We start from the raw sequence: 17,896 nt of genomic DNA, 5'->3' as shown, positions 1-17,896 counted from the left end.
GAGAACGCATACAAAATTTCGTTTTTCTTCGGTTGGAAAATGGAGTGTTTTTATCAGGAAATATATTCACTTGTTGGTATGCAAATGTTATATGTGCTATTCTGTGGGAAAATTGTCATTTTGCAGCTTCATGAGTTTGGATAAGGCAAAGTGCAGCATAGTAAAACTGTGATTGAGCTGGAGTCAAGTAAACTTGGCATTGGTTTTGTGATGGGAAAGCCTTTGGTGTAAAAATTGTAAGCAGATTGATATAGTAAGTGAGCAGTATGCGATGTATGTAGTAGCCTCTGGATCAGGTTTCTTGTCGTGCTGCCGGGGAAAGTGAAATTCATATGTGGAGAAAGTTGGTCTCTTCGAGTGTTAAAGTTTTTCAGGAGAGATGAAATTAGTAAGAAATTAGTAAGAAATTAGAAAGTTTATTTGATTGAGGGACAAAGTATGGAATAATTTGTGGTTCTTCATGTAAACGAAATTAAGGACAATGTTTGTGTACACGTAATTCGGGCTGATTAAGGGACATGATTGTTTGTAAAGAGATTGATAAAGCAGGAATCCGATTATTATTGTTTAGTTTGAATTGACTACCTACAAAAATGTGTATATATAGCAATTTTTTAACGTAACAAAAATCATTACGCCGTAGTAGTTCTGTGACTTTCACCGAGGTTTTAGTCCTTAAAAGTGGAGGTATGTCACTTTATTTTACGTTACAGAATGCAAATACTAATTTAACTTGGTAATCTACAGATTTCCTGGATAATTTACCAGAATGTCGGAAAATGTTGATTGTCCAGACTGCCAACTGCAACTTTTACAACAACAGCAACACCAATCTCAGAATCCACCCTTATCTTCCAATAATTCGATACCTTCGTCATCTTCCACGACCCAGCAAACCGCAACTCCTGATACTGCCTCGCTAGGTCATCGTTCCTCCATGGGTCAGGCTTCCGAAGTCGGCTATCCTCATATGGGGAAATCAACCCATTACACACAAGTAGAAAGTTCCAATCACCATTATCAGTTGTCAACGATTCATAACATCCGAACCCCATCAGCTTCTGGATTAAATATGTATCATTATGGGGGTGACTATGGATCAGGGTCTTCCATGTCAAATTCCTCCTCCATGCATCAAACAACGACATCGCTACAAGGACTTTCTCCCTCGGATCCATCCAACCCTTCTTCATCCATTCCCATGGCCATGACTCATACCGACCTTAATTATGGCAACGGGTCAATTGAGTCCTGTGACTACAACGGTTACTGTTCGACTTGTGCTGTGCTTGACCTCCCATCAAACGAAAAATACTATCACCGATCTACAAATCCCAGGACACATGTCTTCCCCCCAATTTTCTATTCACAAGGACCTTCTTCAGTGATTCCTGGTTTCTCTTCGATATCAGACTGGACGAATGGAGAGTATGCCAACCACTATGGATATCCAGTCCAATTCTCTCAGCCAACTGCTTCCACGGTGCCAGTGGGTCCCTCAAGTTCTGAGCTAGCCTACGGATCTGTGAGCCACCCAATGAGTCACACCCCCACCGGAACGAATAATCATCTCATGCCACCTTCATTTGATGTGTTCACCTCGCATAATACGTCTTCTTCGATGCTGCAGCATTCCTACCAAAATCAGAGACATGGTCATGGTCAAGTCTCATCATCAACCTCATCGTCGTCATCCATGCTGTTTTCGAGTGGCACGACAACGATAGCACATCCTCCAGTCGTCGCACACAACGCAACTAGTAGCAGCACCTCGTCAAGCCATAATAATAACGTACCGTCGCTTCATATAACTGACAATCCTAACAACAACAAGATGCAGGAATCACATAACTCCTCAAACGAAACGAAGCAGCTTTCTAGTCCGAAGCCGACTTCTTCTTCTGCCTGCTTTGTAGCATCTTCTCTTACTCCAACGAAACCAAATATTTCTAATTCAAATAACTCTTCACACCAGCACCACGCCGAGATTCTTGATAGCAGTGATGCCGAGTCTTCGGGTGACTCGGACTGTGACAGCAGTCTGGCCTCAGAGGACAGGGAACTTATTTCCGTCGTTGAGGAAGATGACGACGACGACGATGACGATGAGACTGAAAGCACGAGGGTTCGACCTGGTGGAAAGTGTTTCATTTGCCATAACCTAATTGAAATTACGGACTGCTCATCCCCACAACTGGCAAAAATTCTAGAAAATATTGAAGACGATATTGATCTGGACATGACTGGAGACATTGAAATTGGAGGAATGGAGGATGAGTCGAATCAGCAACAGTTGCACAAGAAGCGTCACGCTAGTGGACCTTATTCTGGAATGCTGAGCAGTTTCAGACTCATGACGCTTCTTGGACTCAGCTCTAAGAGCGCATTTGGACCAGAATCGGGTGACAATGATGTTGCAATTCTTTGTTTTCAATGTGGCAAACTCGCCTCCATGGCAGATTCTTTAGAACGCCAATTATCTGCAGCAATTCAGACTTTACATCATCAACTCAGGACCACGGCAGCAAACCTGGATAATTCCACAGAAGAATGCACACCGCCTCACCACCAAAGTCTTAATGGATTGGGCAAATCTACACAAGTGGAAGAGTGTGTTTCTCCGATAGAATTATTCCAGATTCATAGCAGTCTTCACAAAGAAGTTCAAACTGAGTTGATACAACACATAAGCTGCGGAACGCAAATTTGTCCAAGTAGTGCAATTACCACAGAGAAAGTTATGCATGCTGAGACGCAATGTTGCTCTAATGATTTCGCAATCCTCTCATTTGTTGACCAGAACTCGTACAATTGCCTGCCTACTTCCTCAACTAATGAGGAAGACTCTTCCCTCGAAGATTCTCAAGATTCAAGTGAACAAGATGACCCTAATTTTGATAGCTCAATTAGTTGTATCCATTCCAGTACCCCTCACAACACTGCTGAGGAATCTTCAGATAATCTCATTAAGACTATAGAACCATCACAAATTCTGTATCCTAACTTCTTGGCAGGTGAAAACAATGTGGAAGAGATGGTACCCCAACCTCAAAATTCCTCAAGCGAAAATAGCAATAACTCAACTTCATTGAACTCTAGTCAGTCCAAATTAGACGAATCTCAACCACTGAATAATATCGCTCTCAACAACACCTTATCAAAATTGGACAGTGGTAGAGAACAATATTTGAGTGAAAACAACCAGGAAATGAATCGAGTTCAAAATCTTTTTTCATGTCAAAGCTGTCATCGCATATTTAGCACCAAATCAAATCTTAGAGCACACATCAAAATTTGCAAAGCTCGATTATTGTTGGACCAAGAAGAGGTTGAGAAGATTAAAGATATGAAATGCATGGAATGCGGAGTTGGGTTTCGAAGCGTGTTACGACAGAGGCAGCACATGGAGCAAGGATGCAAACCGTTAAATTTCAGGTGTGACATGTGTCACAGGAGATTCGCCAAGTTGTCAGAGCTCAAATCGCACCTGTACGTTCACAGGGGCGAGAAGCCGTTTTCATGCGATAAGTGTGGGGCATCCTTTGCCACCAAAGGCAATCAAATAGCACATTCCAAGACACATTCGGAAGACAAAAAATTTCAGTGCAATCAATGCCAAAAAGGATTTAATAGGAAGTTTGCATTAACAGTTCATCTCAATTGTCATAATGGTAAGTCTAATCCTGATAGCTTTAAACCTCTATTCGTGTAGCCCGAGCCAGTAATATTGTTACTGTAACTTTTATCTCTATGGTTGAGCTTTGGTCGAAACTTATTTTGCATTTATGAAAATGAAACATGGGGTATGAAATGTCTGAATGAATTACTAAAATATAATTTTGTGATTTTTTGCAGGTGTAAAACCGTTTCCTTGCAATTTGTGTCCTTGCAGTTTTCCAGACCCGAGTTACCTCACGAAACATAAGAGAAAAGCGCATACGGAAATTGAGAAAGGAATTGTTTAGCTATATATATATGCAGATTATTATACTTTGAGAGATTAAACTCTGTTGTAATAAGGTGCCTGTACAACGGATAAGTGACACACTAATAAAATGTCTTATTTTTTCTAATTTGCAACTAAAATGTTCAACCGTCTAAATTCATCTACGCACGAGATATCCTTTATCACATAGAAATTATCGTTTATTTTCATAAAATAAAAAATTTATAGTCATGCATATCAGAGTTACATCATTCACATATATATAATGTCATTCTGTGAATTGACGTTCCTTGAGGAAGACAATCCCAAGACAATTATGTTGCGTCCATACATTCAAAACCCATTTCAGTCAAATCATTATAGTTAATATCTTTGAGCATGTCTTGCACGTCCTCAAATCCATTAAAGGATGCTATTGAGCTGAAACTTGTACTACTTGGAACTGGAAATGAAAACAAGTTATTGTAATTAATATTATCTATCACTAATTTGCCGTTGTCTTTCATTTTCCAAATAGTAAAAGCAAACTTACATGCAGAACACACATTGTCGAACGAATTTGCATTTTGGGAAGGTTTCATACTTCCAAAATTGTCTTCCAAACTAAAAATATCTTCAAGCAAGTCTGATGGCAATTCATGAGATTCTTCAACGTCTTCCTTCAACTGACTATACTGCATCTGTTCATAATACATTATTTGTAATCAGCATTTATATAATATTTATGCATTCAAGAAATGTAAATTAATCTTGCATTATCATTTCCCAAAGGGGTTCTCAGTCCAGTTGTTGGTTTCTGAACCATGGGTAGAAACTTGGCTCCTCTTTCTTCTTCAGTTAATGGATGAAAATACGTGTGCAATTTGTTTTGATCCGTTTTAGGATCAACTTCAAAATTTTCCAAATCGGATGTATCATCACAATCAAAAATTTGTGAATACTTGCGTCGAAGAAGTGTCGTATGCTGGATGGACATTCTAATTCCTTCCAATACCGGATTTAGAGGAGGAGGACTGGGAGCATTAACCAATTCTATAACTCTCCTTGGTGTTGTCGAGAAACGCACGGAAATCGTAGCAATTGGTCCAGGATTTGCCTTCATGTTTTCCTCGCTAATCTGCTCCGGTTCCTCATCCTGCTTTTGGCTTTTAAAAAAGAACTGCAAAATTGAAGTCTGCTTGATATTTGTTCTGTAAGGAAGGATTTTCAAATATATTTGTGTACAAAGTAATATTTGATACATTATAGATTATGAAAGCAATTATGTAGGTGTGTACCAATACCTTTGTCTCTTAACTCTCGTTTTCTTATCCTGCACTTCAATCACGACATCGCTTGTACTTCTATAGCTATGCCCAGAAATTTTGCATCGTTTCAACGGTACGAAACAGTCCTTGAATGGAATTTCCTTTTCAGGGGTGACGTATGCGAACCTGCCCTTCCCCTTGGACACGACGAATGACTCGAACACGGTCTTGGTCTTCTTTTTAGTAACACCTTGGCCATGACACTTCAAATAGTCGGGGACATAATCGAGGCTAAGCTTGGAGGCGATTTGTATGGGGACGAAGGCAGTGGCACTGGCATAAAGACTCTCTGACAACACCTCAAACGCGGACCTGGCTATGCGGGCACGTTTCTTCCCGTTTGTCAAAATTCCCAGGTTATCAAAGAGGACGATGTTACCGGCAGCGTAAAGCATAGAATAGCTGATTCCTGCCCAATTTATTAATATTTTATCTTTCTGTTAGTTCATGGGATTTGAAGTATTATGCAACAAGAAATAAATATGAACAGCTTACGTTTCTCTAGAACAACCCCCTTCACTTCAGCCTGAACTTGTTTAGGCTCCGACATTGCGACCAACATTCAAGAGAGCAAAAAGTGAACTATTGCGACAAGAAGTGTCTTTCAGGAAATGAAGACTAAAACTATTTAAAGTGACGAAGATGTCCTTACAAATTATCAACTTCTTAACCAGAAAGCTAACATATATTTTTATTCTCGGTCAGATAAAATCAAAATGAAGATAATCTAATGTATTCAAAGGCTGTATCGCATTCGGTACGAAAGCACCAATAAATAGGATTACATACAGGTTTACATACTTTCCTGCATACCTTTGGTCCAAAATCTTAGTAAATATATCATACAAACCTTATTCCTAGCCTGCAGTATGCATAAAACCAACCTTCAACCACATTTACATTAATATGCCATCGAATCCAAACAATTTGCATGTTCTCCAATTCAGCGAGCAAAAATGAGTCGAATTCCATACAAAAGAGTTTTGTCTGTGATTTTGTCTCATGCATTCTCATGCATTTCTCCATTGACTCCAACCTTCCTGATTAGAAGGCAGGTAAGCACTACCAGGAAAGAACCAGATTTCTTCTTCATCATGAAAATTAACCATGTAATGTTCACTTATCCACTTACCGCACTTATCTTATCCTCACCTAATTACCTTCCAAGCTCCAATCTAGGTTTTCATGGACCAAGAAAAACGTCTCGCAGGCTGCCCCGAGGAGAGCAGAGGGGAAAACTGCAGGGAATTGATCAATCGTCTTTTCTTCTTGTAAACTTGATCATCACATCATCATCATCTCCAGCAGCAGCAACTCTGCTCTGCTCTCTCGTATCCTCCATCCAGTTGAGAATACAGAAAAGTAGTGGCAGCAGCAGCTGAATGTTCAGCTCGGCTCAGAGGTCGATCGGTCGGTAACAAAAAAGCCCCATCATTCTCGTCATTTTTCATCCCCCGCAACTACACCCACCGCAGGGAGACAAAGGTACGTGTAATTTGCACAATAAGTAACATCTCTGGCAGAGATGCAATTCAGAGGAGACGATGAATGTGTAATAGCACCTATTTTTTGTGTACTTTAGGTTGTTGTTGTGTGTGTGTGTGGTGGTGTGGTGTTCAATTGACAGCGGGGTGGGTTCAAGGTCGGACAGGTATTTGGTCTTTGTTGCGCCACAGTTACTAAAACTAAGGTCATAGAGGACGACGAGGGACACCATTGAGTGTCGGTTCTTCGAGTAGGACGAGTTTTCGATTTGCTTATCATTAAGGCGAGGGCGAGATGCCAGGAATACAGTGTTCGTACGGGGACGTGACGAGAGTGGACGTTCCAATCCCGTTCTTCTTGAGGGAATCGGCATTCCTTGATTTCGACAATGAAAACTACTCGTGGGAGGCGGATGAAGATATCACTGTGTTGGTCAAGTGCAGTAAAAGGCCTGCACCTAAGACATCTCCAAGGTGAGTAATTAAGGAAAGGAAATTGGTTTTATGAGAAGAGTGATGATTATATCTGCCGTCGTTTGTATTTTTAGGGATGATTTAGATGCTTCTGAAGCATCAAATATTGGAGGGTGTCCTCTCGAGTGTCCCTTTGACCCAAATGAGAATTTTGAAGGGACAAATAAACCTATAGGGCCACCTCCAGTGTTTCATGGGTTGGACTTTTCAATGGTTCAATATGAAGCGATGGACCTTCCCACTTGCCGGTAATTGTATAAATTAATGCAATTTCTTGTTAAGATAAGAAATCTGTCAGAATTGAGGTATTGAATGTTTTATATGTATTATTTGCCCTAACTAATTATCAGGGGTTTGGTGAAGAAGATCTATGAGGGCGATGAAATTACCGTGCACAGCCTGTGCTTGGACCAGGTGTCGGGCAAGCTGGCATACACCACTCCAATTTACGTAGCTTGCGATGGATCGCCAAATGCAAAGGACCTTGTCATGATTGGTTTTCACGATGAAAAGTTCCTGGAATTAAGAATGATGGGACCTTACAAACGGCAGTCTACTCAACTTAATTTGGATCTCTTTCTCGCATATCATCAGCATCTTCCAAATGTGGTGAGTGACAAAGTGTGGAAATATATATGATCAAGAAATCGTTGATTAGTGCTTGTATGAATTTCATTGTTTTTTTATTGCTTTACTAGAACCCAGTGTCCGTAACTCGCCAGGTTCATGCGGTCTACGAAAAACTTCACGGCGAACATGTATCGCAAGGAAAAGTTTTCATGGAGTTCTTATGGAATGATCCAAAGTCACTGTTCGAACCACCGCCAACTGATAGCGCTAGTGCTAAATTGGTAGGTCATTTCATTATATTTATTTCATTCGTCTCCTTTAATGGGAAGGGGAACCGACCATTATGCTACATGTATATTTTCATTATTATTCCAAATCAAAAATTTAGGCCATTCAACCCAGACCGGGTGACGCAAATCCGTACTTACAAAAGCTCTGGGAAGAAATCGCAGGCTTAGAGAAGCTCCTTGATATGTGGGACTCGACTAAAGCCAGCGAGGCAGATAAAACCAATTTGAGCTGTTCTATCCTTGGAAGTGAGTCTGAGGTAGCTTTAGAAATGCACAATTTACTGAGTCTTCAAGCTGGTCCAGCGTGGAGGAAAGGATGTGGTATGTTTGCAATTGGTTTTGCTAAAAATTCATTACATTAATTAATTAATACCCGTGCTTAAAATAGTGTATAACAATTTATCAGCAGAGTATTCAGATTCAATGGACGACGCTCTTCAGAAAGTTGCTACCGTCGATCGGCATGATGTGGATTTTGTGGATAGAGTGTGGAATATCCTAAGAAGTAATAGACATATAATCTAAATTGTTATGAAAATTTTGAGGAAACTAATGATTTTATTACCAGATACCGCTTCATGGGATGATTTGATTGAGTGCTTCCATGTCATGTTCAAAGCTGTTGAAGGAAAGATGTATCGACCATATGTAAGCATGAATACAATAATATATACCAAAATCTCTGGCATCATAAAGCAGGAGGAATTATTCGAAACACTCTACGTTAATTAATTAATTTTAATTTTATATATTTCAGCTGCTCCCATCCAACCAGTCGCTTCTCAGTGAACTACTGAAGGGGGTTATGACAAATCAAATCACAAATTACAGAGCCAAACTAAGCCCATCATTGGTCGTTGAAGTTGCTTTGGATTGTGGACTACATAAGCTTTATAAGGACTACGCATTCATCCTTGGGAGTAAGTATATGGTTGTTGCTTATAGTTTAAAAAGCTATCATGTTATAAACAATTTATTTAATTCTGTTCGTCTTCTCGAAATAGCTTGCCATCTCATAGAACCTCGTGATGCCAAGGCTTTCCTTCCTCAACGACGTTTGTACAAGGAGTCATTGCAGTGCATCAAGAAGCTGCACTGTATTATGGAAGTTTTATGTCTTTCTCGAGAGAGGTTGTCCTTGGCAATGACTGAACAGGAAATTCAAACTCGAAAATTACTTGAATATTTCGCCAAAAATCCATTAAATTGGGACAAAACTTTTCACTTCGACATTCCCATGAATACAATCTCTCCGATACTCACAGGGTATTTAAATAAACATTACAGAGGGTTATATCTGATGGAATATTTAACTATTTGTCCTTACTCCTATTGTTCTTGCGTTTTTGTTTAGTTTGCATCCAGTTTACTGGAATCTTAAGTTGGAATCCAGCACTGCCCTTCGTGTTGCTCGCACAAATGCGGTACTGGCCCGAGATTTCTTTATAGGTCATGCGAAGAAGTTTTATGTAACTGGTGAGACGTTTGTGATTGTAATTAATACATAGAGTTGAAATATTTTGTTAAATTAAATCATATTTATAATTGTTTTATTTTTAGCCGACGGGACTATGCCTCGAGGATACTACCTTTACGTTCATCGAGTTGCTCAGCGTAAAATGTGAATTCTTCGGCTTATTAGATAAACAAAATTCATCGTCCGTAATAAATCAGCCAATCTAATTTTTTCACTTGTGGATAGGAATCCCTTGTTTATCTATTTTATTCAATGTATATGCTTTCAGTGTATTTTTGTTTTTGTTTACAATTTGTTAATTTCTTCAACTGTATTCGAAGTTATCGCTTTCCAAATCATGTCACGTGTTTAAAAATGTATTTGTCGAAACGTGGCTCAGTATATGATGTGCTATGATTATATATATGTATGTATGATGCGTGTTCAAATGTTCTCGTAACAATTTTGCAAATACAACGGCCAAGCGCACAATACAAAATTCAATAAATCTTAGGCTAGTCGTTCGTACTACTACAACTTCAATAGACTACTTATCCTTAGAACTGTTACTTTGAATCTACATAGAACAATAATATGTAGTAATGTCGTAATAACTTTAGCTCGTCTCGTCAGCGAAAGCCTTAATATTGAGACGGATTTTTGTCTCCTCTTCCATGCTAACATTATTAGATACCGGTAACACATGAGGTATGTACAATTCCTAGAGGAAAACCTACCCTCGCTAATATGTATAAGTAAGTAGAATAAGATATGCACTTCTTCGAAAGTTTCCCATTTACAGTATTTTATAAGGTTGGCGCTGTGGAGTAATTTTTTGTATTCAGCATTTCGATTTCGACTACTACGTACAATTATAAAAAAGTAACATACCTGTACAGACTTTTAATAAATTTTGTGTCTTAAAGTATCTGAAATCCAATCTTCTCCATTAATTGATTTAACATTTTGTTAAATTCATTGTTATCTCCGATCTCACGTCCGGTTTCATAAGGTCACAATGCATCTCACATTCTAAATTTAATCCAAATTGTGTATTGATGGGACCAAAAGTGCAGAATATATTTATAGACTCGGTTTAATTGTAGGCAGAAGCGGATTCCATATAATTCTACTGAATAAATTCCCACAAAGAAGTTTGGATGAAATGCTGCAGCGAAGTTTGTAAGTCCTGTCAATGGCGTTTCGTGCCAAAATGACACGATATGTGTCGTGATTAGCTGTGTATTATAATGCCAAATTTTTGCTAGTAATAATTAATATACGTACGTATAAAACTTTGACATGTGCATGTTCGCCCTTGAGATGCGATGTTCCAATTCCGAGTATTGTATTTGTTAATAATTTTGTTTATGTCAAAAATTATATGCCTGTGTAAAAAACCACAAACTATGCACTAGATCTGGAGGATTTTAATTTAGCAAAAAAAAATCTGCGAGTTGTTCTTCCCCAAATAAGCTATCACACACCAACGTGCGGCAAATTTTCATAATTTTTCTTACTTATTTTTGAAATCATGGGCAACATCTCCAGGATCATTGTTTCTGTGATTTTTATTCAATTGTTACATTCAAGACTTGGAGCTGCTTTTGTTTCTCAACCACCTACAATTAAAGTGACAGCGAATGTCAATGGCCGATATTTTGGTCCCAGAGTCGCTGAGGATAACACCACAAACAACTCCCATCTCACCCAACAAAACGACAACACTTACATCGTCCCGTCAGCAATGGGTCAAATTGTGATTGATTGTAACGCTTCCTATCCCGTTATGTGGAATTTGGCAGAGTCTGATGTAGATAATTTTTTCATATAAAATACTTGGCCCGAAGCTATAAATTCATAGGATGAAAGTATAAATTTTACTATTTTTGCGTAGATAAACTCTGAAATGTTCCCGTATGTACATGTCCGAACAAGAAGGTTTGCATCAGATCTCTTCGACGCCACTACGTTCAACTATTCTACGCAAATAATTTTAGAAGGGCCATCGAGCACGCACAGATTTACGGGAAATTATTCTTGTCAGAATACTGCGAAAAGGAATATTCGCAGCAATGTTTTCATATATTGGGAAGGTGCAGTTTTAGGAGCTACTCGCATCAGTCAGAGTTTGACGTGTAATTTTCATCTCGTAATTGAATTGTCTTTCAAATTTTGCAGGAACTTCATTAGATACTTTGGTCCACTCTAGGGAAACGATAACCACATATTTGGATAACACTGGCAAGGTGACGCTCCCGTGTGGAATTTCCAACCCTAAGTTGACCTTTCCAAAGCTGAAGAAACAGGTGGACAGGAACCAGAGAGGGGTCAGTCCTTCCTTCCGATATCTTAGGAATATGGGCATGCACTAATTTTCAATTATTTTTTAAGCCTTTTAATGAGATTCCATTGAACAAATCCGTGACGTACAATCCAGCAACGGGATTTACACTTTCGTCTCTACCCAATCCTCTTGGGGTGTATAAATGCGTCATTGACGAAGAAACAACAGAGGACATTGTGACCATTCTTGTCAAAAATTGTTAGTTGGAGCAAATCACTCAATCGTTCTATTATTTGTGGGGTAGAGGTATTTTAAACAACTTTTTACATTATGTTTCTAGTGACCTCCAAGATGACCAGGAAACAAAACGTGACGTTTACATACAACCAGGAAACCAATGAACTAGTTTGTTGCACGGGAGTTGGGAGGCGAGCACCCAACATATTTATGATGCATTGTGACCACGCAGTGACATGCCAGTATCGAGAGCATATTTTGCAACCGGTACAAATATTCATAACGCAATTTTAGTGAGAGTTGATTAACTAAACAGAACGTTTATTTCCAGTATCATTATGTTTTCCAACGTTCTTCAAAATCTAAAAATTGTGCAAGCAAAACTGTTCGTTTTTATCACACCGTCCTCGTGCGTTGCGTCGGCGATGGGATTGACGAGTACAAGGAAATGATCACCCCAGTCAAAACGTCCTTTAGTCCATGGGCTTTCCACAACAAAACCCTGAAACCGAAAATATGTAGTGTTTATTTGATTCACAAAATTTTACAAAACTGAACTTTTATAAAATTTATAAAATAGTTTTCAGTTGGGAGCAAATCGAATCTCAGGAAATGGTAGACTTGGAAATTCATCCGCAATCACAGTCGTACAATCGTTACGATTACCACTCCCCCTCTGACAGGAACAATATGGTTTTGTACAACAATGAAACGGTTGAGGTAAGTTCATAGCTACTTGTTTATTTTGTCTAAAAAAATAAAATGTAATTGCAAATTTTATAATTCAGGTGACATGCACTACTTCTCAATATTACTTTTCTGAAGGAAATTATTGGGTTATACGCTGGAAGAATAAAACATTGACAGCCGTCACAGGTGCAATTGAAAAGTTTTTGATCAATAAAAGCCGTAGCCTTTATTTCATCGTAATTTTTTGCAGAGCGAAGTAGCCTTCAACAATATCACTATTTGTTGCAGTCTGATGTTTTATCGTACACTTTGGATCCTTCAATGGAAGCTATACTCTGTTTTGCTCCCGTCTGGAATTCTTCCGTGTGGGTAATTAAGACCCAATTTCTATACGTCAATGGTAAAGTCACACATGAAATGCAGTACTATGCAGAATATTGGATCTTTATTTGGATGATTTGTAGAAACTGAGAAACCAAGTTTGCTACAAAATGAGACTCTGTTCTTTACATGGGTAACGAACGAGACGGCCAAAGAGATGATTTGTGAATCAAAAGGTACTCCAGACCCCTCAATCACCTGGATGCAAGGAACTACGGTACAATTTAACAAGCTAAATGTAAACTACCGACTAAGTAAGTTTCATAGTTCACGATTGCATATGTATTTCAGGAAATCAATTCCAATTCACACAACTACAACGTCACTACAACTTCCACCAAGATAAATAATACCAACGTCGTTAAGTCAGTCCTAAAAGTTTTACGAGTGTCGTACTCCACTCACGGGCAATTTGTTTGCACTTCGTCCAACTACGGGGGGTCTATTTCGAGGTCGTTTAGCATCACAGTTACGGAACCATCATCCATGAAAACGGCAACAATCCTGTTGATTGTTTCCGGAATTGTAGTTCTGATCCTAATCGTCCTGATTATCGTGGTAGTAAGAGTAATGAAATTAGATCAAGCGGCCATCCAACATTTGTCATCGGTGCATTTTAAGGATCCTGCTACCAGAGAGCACGCTGTTGGTGCGGATGTCGCAAACACTACGTATGACAATGGCAAATGGACCAATCAGCTAATTAGCTAATTTGTTATTACATACATGTAATATTTCAAGTAGTTCGTCCATGTTACATATTGAATCGATATAGCTTCTTAATAAACACAATGTGTATTCTAAAACCATCTTTTGCCAACTTCCACCACATTTAGTTCAACTATTTACATTTAGAAACCATTATGTTCTGAAATTTAACCTATGTACATATTGACGCATATGTATTAAACCTTCGAGATCTGGATTATACACGTATTGTATGCGTAAATGCCTTTATTCGTAACAAATAGATTAAAATTTCATTGCATGTCGGTCCCATTGTCAATATAATACAGTCGTCATCATGTTTAATGTGCATCATACTTGTCCGAATTTGTCCAGAGTTATAAAATGATCATGGTCAGATCTTGCCATAGATTACGTAGGCACAAACTGCTTCCGGTTTCGACTTTATCATGCAACCCAAACCAAATGGTTCGACCCATTCATTGACGAATTCCAGATCACATGAAATTTTCATGCTGACAATGATCGTAGTTTTTATCAAAGGAAAGTAATGAAAGCGTAATGAAGTAATTTAGTACATCAGAGGGATTCCTTCTATTCCTTCAATTTCATGGTGACTGGAGAAGTGTTGACATATTTGCGGAAACTTGTTATAATTTCCTATATACAAAATAATACATAGAATTAAAGACATGATGGGAATGCTTCGTAGTAACTTCTTATTGGTGCAACTGGTTGTAGTATTTGTGATTTGTAATAGTTCGTCATGTTCGGCATGGGATTCACCAAAGATAACCTTGGACGGGTTTGCCCTAGCGGACAGTTTTCTGACGTGGAATACCAACATGAGTCTGATTCCACTGGGGGCAGGGAGTAATGACACCGTGTTTGTCGTCCCTTCAAGTATTCGAGGACTTTCTCTCTTGTGCAATGCGTCCTATCCAGTCGAATGGACTTTTCACAGAGAAAAGTGGAATCAGCGCACCACATGGCAAACTGTGCTCGTCAATTCAAGGGGCTCTGATCCAAAAACATTAGAACCCTTGTGGTACTCCGTGGAGCTTAGATTTCTTGGTCACAATGTAGAAATTACGGGAAATTACACGTGCCAAAAGTATGGTCAAGATTTGCCTTCAAAGAGCGTTTATATTTTCTGGGAAGGTATGTACTTCTCCATGATTTTATATGCATTTGTATTTAAACTTAGCAAAATTAATTTGCATGCTAAACCTTTAAATACAGGTTCGAGTCCTCCATATTTGACAATGCTTGCGGCAGGAACTCACCGCAGGACGATAACTTACAATTCGAATACGTCAAACACTTTTGTAATTCCATGTACGGTATCGCGCCCCGATATTGTGGTCCAACTCTACAAAGACGTAAGTTTTTAGATGCACATTGAAATTTGTGATGGGTATTTCCTAATGCATAAAATTTTAATACGTAGAACCAAACGGCAGATTTGACGAATAGTGACAACGTCAAGTTTAATAGTGCAGTCGGATTTACTCTTGTCAACATGAAAAATCCCTTCGGAATTTATAAGTGCATCGTTGGTTTGCCTGATGATGAAGATTCTCTCGAGTTTGAAGTGAAATCTGGACCAGGTAGACTTGCCATAAACATAATTGTGACCTAAGATAATTATTGTAACGCAAGATTTGAGGAAATGATAATTAAACTAAAGGAACGCCAACTCCGGAATTTGAAAATCAACTCTGGGGCACTGCTTCATTTACATTTGACGCCCCGAAACGCCAATTCGTTTGCTGCTCCAGTAATAAGAATAAACCACCAAAAATTGCACATTTCTATTGTAGTCACCCGATTACGTGTAAACTTCAGAAACATGCGCTGCATAAGGTATGCATTGCATTGCATTTCATATCTTTAATTTATAAATCTACGAGTTTTTTCTATGCATATTTGTAGATTGAAACTGCATCACACAAGTCGACCTCAGAAAATTGTGCGTTTCTTCCCTTGCGAATGCTTATGGCAGGAGTACTGCGGTGCAAAGGGGACAGCATCGACATTGTTCGTGAGTACTTTTTCCCCATGATGCAGCCATATCAACGCTTTGGCCAAAGATCAAACATAACAGTGACGCCGTGTAAGTAAATATTCCACTAAATCCTGCATTAAATCGATAATACTCTTTCATTGTAAAGTGTGTATCATATTTCTTGTATCAGATTCAAGCTGGGCGATGGCTGACCCTGAGTCAATGATGATTTTGACCAATATGACCGATACTTTTTACGTGGGGGAAACGAGACGCTTTGTTTGTCGAGCGTCAAAGTTTTTCTTTTCCCAAGGTATTCATTGGACGCTTTTCTATGAAAATGAAACAATTAATGTTCAAGGTAAACAAGTTGGTTTCTTATTTATGAGAATATTTATTTCCATTTACTGTAAGATTTCGATTTTGTTATTAGGGAATCAAACTCGAAGATCAAAGAATCATACGTACGGTATATTTCAGGATGGAAATTATGCCATCATAGAAATTCAAGCAGATATTGGGCTTAAAAAAGTAGTATGCAATGCTCCCATCTGGAACACAACGGGCTGGGCAAAGAAAACGCTACCATTTACGATTGCATGTAAGGATTAAAAAATGTGCATGCATTGGTACAATATTTTAATGCATATTCTTTGAAACATGAGATTAGACCCCACTGCTCCAATCCTTAATGGATCAAGCAATGACGAAGAAATTACTTGGCCTACAAGTTCAAAAAGCCAATTACTCACGTGCACTTTTAGTGGAACACCCAAACCGCGTGTGACTTGGACAAGAAATGACAAGGTGAACATAGTAAAACAAGAAGTCATTTAAATATTTTGATTAAATTAAAAATTGTGCTTATGCTCAGGTTATTCGTGTGGGCGTACGAACAAATGACAGTATTTCATACTTGAACGTCACAAGATTTGGCTTTCCGCAAGCAACGTTTGCTTGCAACGTGTCCAATGTGGGAGGATATGTGACAAAATCTTTTAAAGTGACCATTTCAGGTACAGATTATATTGAATGAGTGACTTGGTGCAGAAACTCAGGAGGAGAGTACGCCAACCTGATAATGACAGATCTTGATGTCCTTTGGATATATGGTAGTACCCCCTCTGAAAGTAAAAAGTGTGAAGCGGTTTGATGCCATGGCCCAATTTACGCCCGTCACACCCCTTTGAAGGCGCGCCCGATGCCAAACTAGCTGCACTAAAAAATTCGCCAAAAATCCAATTTTGTTCGGATTTTCATAATAATTATATATTTGTGATCCCAGATAGTCCCTTTATCATATTCAGTTGCAAAATTAACTTTTCAGAAATTTTCAATATTTTCGAATATTTCCTGAAAAGGGCATGGCTTGAAAAAATTCAAAATTCCAAAAAAGTTCAGATTGATATCAGATATGATAAAGCAACTATTTGGGATCATAAATATGTAACTATTATGAAAATCCGAACAAAATTGGATATTTGGCAAATTTTTTAGTGCAGCTAGTTTGGCATCGGGCACGCCTTCAAAGGGGTGTGACGGGCGTAAATTGGGCCATGGCATCAAACCGCTTCACACTTTTTACTTTTAGAGGGGGTACTACCATATATCCAAAGGACATCAAGATCTGTCATTATCAGGTTGGCGTACTCTCCTCCTGCAACGTTTACACTCCTATTTCCAGATGGGCTGCCGGTATGGAAATCAATCATGTATGTTTTTGGAGCTATCATAATTTGTGTGGCCTTGGTCGGCGGGAGTTTTGCATTCTGGAAAGTGAAACAGCAGAAAGAAGCAATACGACGCTTGGCGCAAGTGGCGTTTAAAGATGTGAATGCCGTAGCTGCAGCAACTCAACAACCGTCGTCCGTCATCGCCAACGTGTCATCTGACGCACAAGGCGAAAATGGTAACAGCAATGGAGTGGTCCATTCATTTCCATTCTCGGAAGGAAATACCGCCCCGGAATTTGGAAGATATCAGAAAATGTAGAAAGAAATACTTTCTCCTCAAGATTTGGCATTGACGCTCATAAAAAATGACAAATAATAAAAATGGCGAAAAGTTATTGTTCCTTAA

At 38.8% G+C, this 17,896-nt stretch overlaps 5 protein-coding genes across 6 annotated transcripts; 4 read left to right on the top strand and 1 right to left on the bottom strand.

The window, feature by feature from the left end:
- Nucleotides 1-130: 130 nt before the first annotated feature.
- LOC110851343 (serine-rich adhesin for platelets) lies at nucleotides 131-4,086 on the top strand. The gene is made up of 3 exons (XM_022099082.2): nucleotides 131-687; nucleotides 748-3,671; nucleotides 3,856-4,086. Exons 2-3 carry the CDS (start codon nucleotides 770-772, stop codon nucleotides 3,963-3,965), a joined length of 3,012 nt encoding a protein of 1,003 aa, XP_021954774.1. The 5' UTR covers nucleotides 131-687; nucleotides 748-769; the 3' UTR covers nucleotides 3,966-4,086.
- Nucleotides 4,087-4,121: 35 nt separating this feature from the next.
- LOC110851085 lies at nucleotides 4,122-6,097 on the bottom strand. Its single transcript, XM_022098721.2, has 5 exons — nucleotides 5,749-6,097; nucleotides 5,230-5,662; nucleotides 4,701-5,136; nucleotides 4,479-4,626; nucleotides 4,122-4,388 (listed from the first exon to the last, which is right to left on the bottom strand). Exons 1-5 carry the CDS (start codon nucleotides 5,813-5,815, stop codon nucleotides 4,261-4,263), a joined length of 1,212 nt encoding a protein of 403 aa, XP_021954413.1. The 5' UTR covers nucleotides 5,816-6,097; the 3' UTR covers nucleotides 4,122-4,260.
- Nucleotides 6,098-6,513: 416 nt separating this feature from the next.
- Nucleotides 6,514-10,462, top strand: LOC110851373 (protein zwilch homolog). 2 transcript variants are annotated; one of them, XM_022099119.2, is made up of 12 exons: nucleotides 6,514-6,738; nucleotides 6,836-7,211; nucleotides 7,286-7,459; nucleotides 7,562-7,820; nucleotides 7,910-8,062; nucleotides 8,170-8,392; nucleotides 8,478-8,576; nucleotides 8,640-8,719; nucleotides 8,829-8,991; nucleotides 9,076-9,337; nucleotides 9,426-9,547; nucleotides 9,632-10,462. In XM_022099119.2, the coding sequence occupies exons 2-12, from the start codon at nucleotides 7,033-7,035 to the stop codon at nucleotides 9,694-9,696; spliced, it is 1,779 nt and encodes a 592-aa protein (XP_021954811.1). In that variant the 5' UTR covers nucleotides 6,514-6,738; nucleotides 6,836-7,032; the 3' UTR covers nucleotides 9,697-10,462. The 2 variants fall into 2 exon arrangements, with proteins under 2 accessions (XP_021954811.1, XP_021954812.1); XM_022099120.2 differs by having other exon boundaries at nucleotides 6,517-6,738; nucleotides 8,481-8,576.
- A 465-nt stretch (nucleotides 10,463-10,927) lies between these two features.
- On the top strand, nucleotides 10,928-13,931 carry LOC110851527. Its single transcript, XM_035853346.1, has 11 exons — nucleotides 10,928-11,340; nucleotides 11,425-11,623; nucleotides 11,709-11,857; nucleotides 11,922-12,072; nucleotides 12,155-12,318; nucleotides 12,383-12,569; nucleotides 12,632-12,771; nucleotides 12,840-12,927; nucleotides 12,992-13,141; nucleotides 13,206-13,339; nucleotides 13,414-13,931. The coding sequence occupies exons 1-11, from the start codon at nucleotides 11,062-11,064 to the stop codon at nucleotides 13,831-13,833; spliced, it is 2,061 nt and encodes a 686-aa protein (XP_035709239.1). The 5' UTR covers nucleotides 10,928-11,061; the 3' UTR covers nucleotides 13,834-13,931.
- A 480-nt stretch (nucleotides 13,932-14,411) lies between these two features.
- On the top strand, nucleotides 14,412-17,885 carry LOC110851525. Its single transcript, XM_035853002.1, has 10 exons — nucleotides 14,412-14,970; nucleotides 15,052-15,191; nucleotides 15,260-15,419; nucleotides 15,500-15,675; nucleotides 15,745-15,925; nucleotides 16,008-16,178; nucleotides 16,251-16,418; nucleotides 16,488-16,624; nucleotides 16,692-16,833; nucleotides 17,502-17,885. The coding sequence occupies exons 1-10, from the start codon at nucleotides 14,502-14,504 to the stop codon at nucleotides 17,807-17,809; spliced, it is 2,052 nt and encodes a 683-aa protein (XP_035708895.1). The 5' UTR covers nucleotides 14,412-14,501; the 3' UTR covers nucleotides 17,810-17,885.
- Nucleotides 17,886-17,896: the final 11 nt, after the last annotated feature.

This window comes from Folsomia candida, unplaced genomic scaffold, assembly GCF_002217175.1.
Source record: "Folsomia candida strain VU population unplaced genomic scaffold, ASM221717v1 Fcan01_Sc006, whole genome shotgun sequence".
Taxonomy (NCBI): domain Eukaryota; kingdom Metazoa; phylum Arthropoda; class Collembola; order Entomobryomorpha; family Isotomidae; genus Folsomia; species Folsomia candida.
The sequence above is the reverse complement of the archived record's forward strand: the minus strand, read 5'-3'. Positions and strand labels throughout refer to the sequence as shown.